This window comes from Protobothrops mucrosquamatus, unplaced genomic scaffold (genome assembly GCF_001527695.2).
Source record: "Protobothrops mucrosquamatus isolate PMUCROS unplaced genomic scaffold, P.Mucros_1.0 scaffold778, whole genome shotgun sequence".
In the NCBI taxonomy this organism is placed as follows: Eukaryota; Metazoa; Chordata; class Lepidosauria; order Squamata; family Viperidae; genus Protobothrops; species Protobothrops mucrosquamatus.
Genome location: NW_015387046.1, coordinates 823,212 through 830,613, shown reverse-complemented (window position 1 = coordinate 830,613; position 7,402 = coordinate 823,212). Strand labels below are relative to the sequence as shown.

The following is a 7,402-nucleotide window of genomic DNA, read 5'->3' as shown; positions in this document are numbered from 1 at the left end:
GTTCTCGCCTACATCGTCCATATAGGACGACTCGGGAACTCAACTCCTACCCCGGGCAGCTCACCTATCCCCTTATGCCCAGGGGAAAGGTATCAAGCCGTTTGACAGCTGATGCTGGCTGTCAAACCGGCTTTTACGCAAAACAGGCGGGAGGCAGCAAACAGCTGCGACCAACGAAATCGCCTGCCACCGGAAGTCCATCGCAAGGTGCAAATCTTGAACAGAGTTTTCCAGTACTGGTAAGTACTAGTAGTACCTGCTAATTTTTGTGTTGAGTCAGATATATTTTTTCCGGAATCTGGACAGAAAACTTATAGCAGTTCCAGTGGCCTATACAGCTTTCAGAGGAATTCTTAATTTAACTGACATCAGGCAAGGTTGTGTGATATTACCCCTGTTCGATGTCATAGTTGATACTGTAATGAGGAAATATTACAGTATATTAATAGAGTATAGCTAAACCGCTACAGGTAGCCATTGACTTACAACCACAATTGAACCCAACATTTATGTTGTTAAATGAGAAATTCATTAAGTGAGTTTTGCCCCATTTTACGACTTTTTTCTTGCCACATTTGTTAAGTGAATCACTGCACTTGCTAAATTAGTCACCCGGTTGTTAAGTGAGTCTGGCTTCCCCATTGACTTTGCTTGTCAGAAGGTCGCAAAAGATAATCACATGACCCCAGGACACCGCAACATAAATGTGAGTCAGTTGTCAAGCATCCTAATGTCAATCACGTGACCATGGGGATGCTGCAACAGTCATAAGTGTGAAAAATGGCCATAAATCACTTTTTTCAGTGCCATTGTAACTTCAAACAAACTTGTAAGTCGAGGACTACCTGTATTTAATCAATCTCATATTTGGTGATCATAGTGCAGCAGACAGCAGCCCAGAAGCCATTGACATCTTGCACAGCATTAACAAATACTGTTCGTTCACACAGTGTGAGCATTAATGCAACAAATGTTTTGATAACTGATGGGTCACAGTTTGCTGTTCGCCACAGTAAAGCCCACATGGAGTAAGTGAACCACTTGAAATATCATGAATCATCAGGGGAAGAAGAAGAACAGCCACACCTCTCTTTAGATTGTTACGGCACTGTAGTACCTGTGGAGGGAATGAAACATTTTTGTGAAAACCAGGATGCAAATCTTAGCACTAGTCCTGCCAGTCTTCTTATGTGGAATAAAATCAAAACTAAATAAGGTTACTGTATCTATGGCATATACTGGGAATCTTGTTAAACAGCCTTCTCAAGAATGATATCAGATAGATGCAGTGAACTATCTACGTTTGAGAATTAAATGCAGAAATGCAAATTAAGATGGTTCAGTTACAGACACGTATGCAGAATGGCAGAATATTACTTTTCCATGGGAAAGTGGTCTGCATAAAGTCCAACCTCAGCACCAAAGACAATATGGGCAAAGCAAGTTGAAGGTGATCTGAAAAACATAAGATTCAACCTAAATCACACAGCCTCAATTGGAAACATGGAGAAAACCATTATAAAACATCTTGTCTGCTGTCCAGCAGGATCCACAACAATGTACTGGTTCCAAGAACACACTCTAAGCGAGTAAAGAACAGCAACTGATAAGAGACATTTGAAGATTTTTCTATAGTTCAAATTCAACATGCACATGCCTGTTTCCTGATCTGACTGGGGCCTCATGTAGTATGCATTTCAATAATAAGAATATGATTACAGTCTGTATTTGGCATGTTACTTATCTGCCCTTGTCCCTTTGCAAGCAACAACAGCACTAGGCCTTTGTGTATTAGAATCTCAGACATTTGAATCGTTCGACCAGCAGCTGTAGCATTATCATTTTATTTTCCTTTGTATAATTCCTTGTATAATTCAGTAAAAGTTTTAAGTTCTTTTCATCAGACGTATGAAAGGAAAAAGTGGCTGTAATTAACCATCATTTCATATTATGGACTATAATTGGTATTCCTCACTCAGTATCCTTCATAGTTTTTGGTTCACATCTGTTACGCTAGCTTTGTTTTTACAAAATTGTATTGCTAGAAGCAGATTCTGCAGCTTCTGTGATTTAATACATAAATAGCGCCGAAGTTTTTACATCTGTATTTTATATACACAACACAGGTAAATGCTAGAAGCATATAAATTCAGCATCACCACCTTCTTCAAGACTTGAGTAGGAACTTTACTTTCTGCCAGACATGCCAGTATGCCCATGTCTCAACTAAGTTGTTTTTAATTGCTTGATCTATGTAATTCCATTAATTCAGCTGGGCATCTTACAGATTTTGTTCATCGTGTTAACAACATGATTTGCATACAGTTGTTCGAATTGTTTTAACTGGGTAAAACAATTTCTAGACCTATATATATATTGAATTTCTACTGCTATTATTTTAATTAGTTAAAAGCTTACAATACATGATCTAAGCAGTCCAGTTCAAATTGGAAGTGACTTTCTCATAGAGTATTTTGAATGTGAAATGTTTTATTCATAATGATAATTATTATTACTTAGCTTCCTAGTCTGTTTCTATGCTTTCCATCTTTAAGTAGTTTTCTATACAAATTATTAAAATAAAAATTCTATAAAATTTAGAATGATTAACAAGATGGAATGGGAAAGAGGACATACGAGAGTGTTCAGCTCATTTTTATACCTGGAATGCTTCCTCCAGGAAAAGGGGTAATAGTGGAGCCTTTTAGAATTGGGTGAGTGGGGAAGCACAAGAGAGAATTTCACGATGCTAGTGCTACCACAGAAAATCTCTTCTGATAAACGGGCTTTATTTGTTTATTCAACGTAGGCCATGCCCAACTCCAGACTATTGTGGGATAATTCACAATAAAAACAAACAGGCCTGGGAAAACAGCCAGGTTTTTAAGGCTTTACAGGATGCCATCAGGGAGGGAACATACGGCTCTCTGGGGGAAAGAATTTCGCTTAAGAAGGCAAGTGGTAGGACACTTCTTAGATCCCAGTAGTCATCACTGTTTAATTGAAGAGATCCTGTCTCCTCTTACTGGCTGGGCAATGGCATGAAGATAGATGATCCCTCAATTAGCCAGATTGTAGGCCAATTAGAGCTTTGTGAATTACAACCAGCACTTTAATTGCACCCAGAAGGTGCAAAAAAGGACATACCAAGAAGCGCTTATCACTGTCTGTTTAGCATTTAAAGCTTCCAAGGGGTCTTCACAGGCAACCCCAAGTAAAGCATGCCTATGTTACGAGCCCCTACAACTTGTGGATGACCTCACTTAATAGGTTCATATAAATATTGAACATAAATAAATTGTTATGGTTATAGTTTCTGCTACCATTTTGTTTAGAATCCATATTTTATCATAGAAATAAATACTCTTTTTACAATTTTCTGAAAACCCCACTTTTGTGTATTCGGGAATATCTTGCATATTCTTTCATAGGTTAAATAGCCTGTAGCTGGGGCTATTTTATTTTGTTATTTAAAGATGAAAGTAAAATAAATAAAGACTTTTTAATGTAAATTTAAGGATCAAATTTCATCAGCATCTGAGAATGTAATAGTGTATAGAATCTTAAATTACTTCCTGAAGGCTTTGGTAAGCTCTCAGACTTAAAAGGGGGGGAGGGGGGACAGTACTCTTATTAGGAATGCTTTTTAATGGATAAAATGATGGCTTATTCTTACAATTCTTTTTCTCCGTTCATGGCAGAAAGTGGCTATTAAAATCACAGTAACAGATTGCTTTTTTCTACTTGTCACCTAAAGCAAGGTATCCCGGTGAAGGAATGGGGAGAAAAGTCTCAATAATCTTAATAAAAGCATATTCCAAATCTTGTACCTTAAAGAAATATGCTTATGTCCTGTGCTAGTTTATAACTTGTTGCCTCATTCACCAGCCTCTCTCTTCTATCTTCTTCTACCATAATAATTATTTTTTAATATTGTTCAACCCGGAGCTGAGCAAGTAGTAGTACCTACTGTATTTTTCTTTTTTTCTGCATTGCCCAGTTATATCAATTATATTTGACATCATCATCTAACCTTTCATTAGCCATGTGTAGCTTAAGAAAAGGTTCCCTCTTACACAGCTTGATATGCAAAGAGTTTTGTTCCCTCTTACACAGCTTGATATGCAAAGAGTTTTGTTTTGTGAAGATACTAGAGAAACTTTTGCAAGAATCAGGATTCAGTAGAGAGCATCCCCCTCCCCAAAGAAAAAGATAGGGCTGAATTTTGGATACGGTGTTTACACCTTGTAACTCTGCAAGCTTCTAAATACAGGGAGAGGGTCACTGTCCATTAAGTAATCGAAACTGTCTACTAAGTAATCGAATTACTTCCTTTGCTTTTCGTCATCTGTGGCACTATAAGACTGCATACAGCCTGTGACCAAGATTCAGCTTGTGAATCTTTTTTTTAAAGATTGGGATATATTTATGCCATTCTATACCTGCCTTATGCTAATTTTCAGTGAAAGAAATGAGAAGAGATTTCCTTGTCAATGAGAATGTTTTAACTGGTTGTGTTTCACTGCTAACTTTGTATTTCAAATATACGTAGCAATTTCTTTTTAACTTGCTGGTATTGATTTACCCATTATCAGCGGCAAATGCAATTTTCCCCATTTCTTTTTCTTCACCAGAAAACCATATTCTAGAAGATGTAAATAAATGTGTCATTGCTCTCCAAGAAAAAGATGTTGATGGTTTAGATCGCACCGCTGGTGCAATCCGTGGACGTGCAGCAAGAGTAATTCATGTTGTCACTTCTGAAATGGATAATTATGAACCTGGAGTGTATACAGAAAAGGTTTTGGATGCAACAAAACTGCTGTCAAACACAGGTAAAGTAAACAACATAATCACACTTTTAATTTGATAGTTTTAATGAAACAGCCAGGACAACATGTTCCTCACTTCTTTCTGCAGCCCCTTTGTAGGTGTATAACTATTGTCTAATAGTTAGGAAGTCGCTGTCATAAAATACCAAATACTTGTTTTAAGATAGAGGCAGAAATAGGCAGATTAATCCCATAGAGCCCTGATGGTGCAGTGGTTCGAATGCAGTACTGAGGGCTGACTCTGCCAACTGCCAGGAGTTCGATCCTGATTGGCTCAAGGTTGACTCAGCCTTCCATCCTTCTGAGGTCAGTAAAATGAGGACCCAGATTGTTGGGGAAAATATTCTGACATTTGTAAACTGCTCAGAGAGTGCTGTAAAGCACTATGGAGCGGTATATAAGTCTTAAGTGCTATTGCTATAGGGCAGTGTTTCTCAAGCATGGTTCTTACATGCTGGCTGGGGAATTCTAGGAATTGAAGTCCACACAGCTTAAAAGTTACTGAGGTTAAGAAACATTCCCTAGAGCTATGCTTGATAGTATATGTCAGGGGTGTCAAACTCAATTCATTGAGGGCCGCATCAGCATTGCGATTGCCCTTGGGGGGCCGGGTGGGTGTGGCCAGGATGGGTGCTGCCTATTGGGTGGGTGTGGATAGAGTGAGTGTGGCCTACTGGGTAGGCATGGCCAGTTCTACATTGTTCACGTCAAGGGGGCCTATGGGGGCCTGGGCAGGAGTGGGACAGATCTGAGGATCTCTGTCAGAAGGGGGTGGGACTGGGGCAAGCGCCAAGGCATGGTGCATTTCTTCATTCCTCACAAAGGGTGACACCTCCCCAGCATGCACCCAGGGGGCGGGGCCGACACAGCAGGGGCTGGTTCCTCGCTGTTTCCAGACAGCCTTGTGGAGCTAAGACTGAATGTGTTTCAGCATAAATGGCCACCACAAAATTGTACATTGGCTCCTGGCTGGCCAGGGCCAAGGCAGCGGGGGCCGTTCCCTCACTGTTTCCAGGATGGCTTTGCGGGCCACATCTGGCCCCCGGATCTTGTGTTTGACATGTCTGGTATATGTCCTAAAATAGGTGTATATACTTTAAAAGAAGTATCTTAAAAATGAAATGAAATTAAAAAATAAGAAAAGAAAAATCCTTCCAAAATATTGGTTTTTAGTATTTGCATTCTCATCCTGACCCCTTAAATGTTACATGTGGCTGTCAGCCATGAAAAGGTTACTTATACAATGTAAAGCAGAAAATAGGCATCATTTTGAATCATATAGCTCTTGATTATCCTTTTTACAGTTCCCATATTTATATAATACACAATGGCCTGCCCTCTGCACTCTGAAATATATATATACATCTTCTCATGTATATGTCTTATTCTTTACTACCAGCACAAACATAACTTTCTCTGCTCACAGTGTTCCTCCAAATAATACATATGAATTAAAACTGTTCTTTAGTATTGTGTTGTATAATTTTTCTCTCTTCTGGTTCTCCCCAATTCATTTTTTTCTGTGTGTTCTGTAGTTATGCCACGTTTTACTGAACAAGTAGAAGCTGCGGTAGAAGCATTAAGTTCTGACCCTGCTCAGCCAATGGATGAAAATGAATTTATTGATGCTTCACGACTAGTATATGATGGAATTCGTGATATCAGAAAAGCAGTGCTGATGATCAGAGTGAGTGAACTTCAGCTTTCTTGAAATGGCATTCAGTTTTCAAAATGAGTTTTATTAATAATTTAAAACATATACTAAATTCTGTGTAAATTCATGCACACATATAGTGCATAACAGCTTAAGAACTTGAGCAGCTCCAGTAACTACTGTATCTGCGGCTAAATATTTTATATTTTGAATTCCACCCATTACCTGTATATTGATGTGCAGTTTTTTTTTGTTTTTTTTTAAATTTTTATTAATTTTTTCAAATAAACATATAAACAAATAATATAAATATGGTGCATTTCATTAGAAAAACAAACACATAAAAAGCCTACTCATTAGGTATTCAGAAATAATCGGCGGTCCCCCCTCCTGCATCCACACTCCCTCCACCTTCCTACCTACTTCCCTCTTCCTTCCTCCCCCTCTTAACCACTACCTCTCCTCTTTCCTCCTTCCCAACTATCCTACACATCCCATCACCTTCTTTTCCACCACCTCGGATGCAGTTTAGCGGTACTAGCCGATCATCTCCTCTTCTTAAAGACAAACATTTACATTTCATTTATAAATACACCATTTTTTTTTTATAATTCTACCCCTTCATCCCCTTCCCCCCTCCCCCCCCCGGGCCTTCCCAGAACTGAGTACAGGGATAAATACATAACATCCCAGGTCTAAATTAAGCTATCCATTCATAATACAAACAAAATTAACATACTTTAACTCTAACATACAATAATAAACTTAAATATAAAATATATATATAAATTATATTAAATGTATAAAAAATATTAGAAAAAAAATATTTATTCAAAAGCTATATGATAATTAATCACTTCATACTTTCTCTTCATATAATCTATCCATCTTCTCCACACCGAAATAAATTTTTCTT

The 7,402-nt window shown here is 38.2% G+C and overlaps 1 protein-coding gene across 1 annotated transcript in view; it reads left to right on the top strand.

The window, feature by feature from the left end:
• Window positions 1–7,402, top strand: part of CTNNA1 (catenin alpha 1) — a 65,698-nt gene that overhangs the window by 47,362 nt on the left and 10,934 nt on the right. Inside the window, exons 11-12 of the mRNA XM_015818691.1 lie at window positions 4,635–4,835; window positions 6,368–6,519. Of these exons, the coding sequence (XP_015674177.1) occupies window positions 4,635–4,835; window positions 6,368–6,519 (353 nt within the window). The remainder of the gene's footprint in view (window positions 1–4,634; window positions 4,836–6,367; window positions 6,520–7,402) is intronic.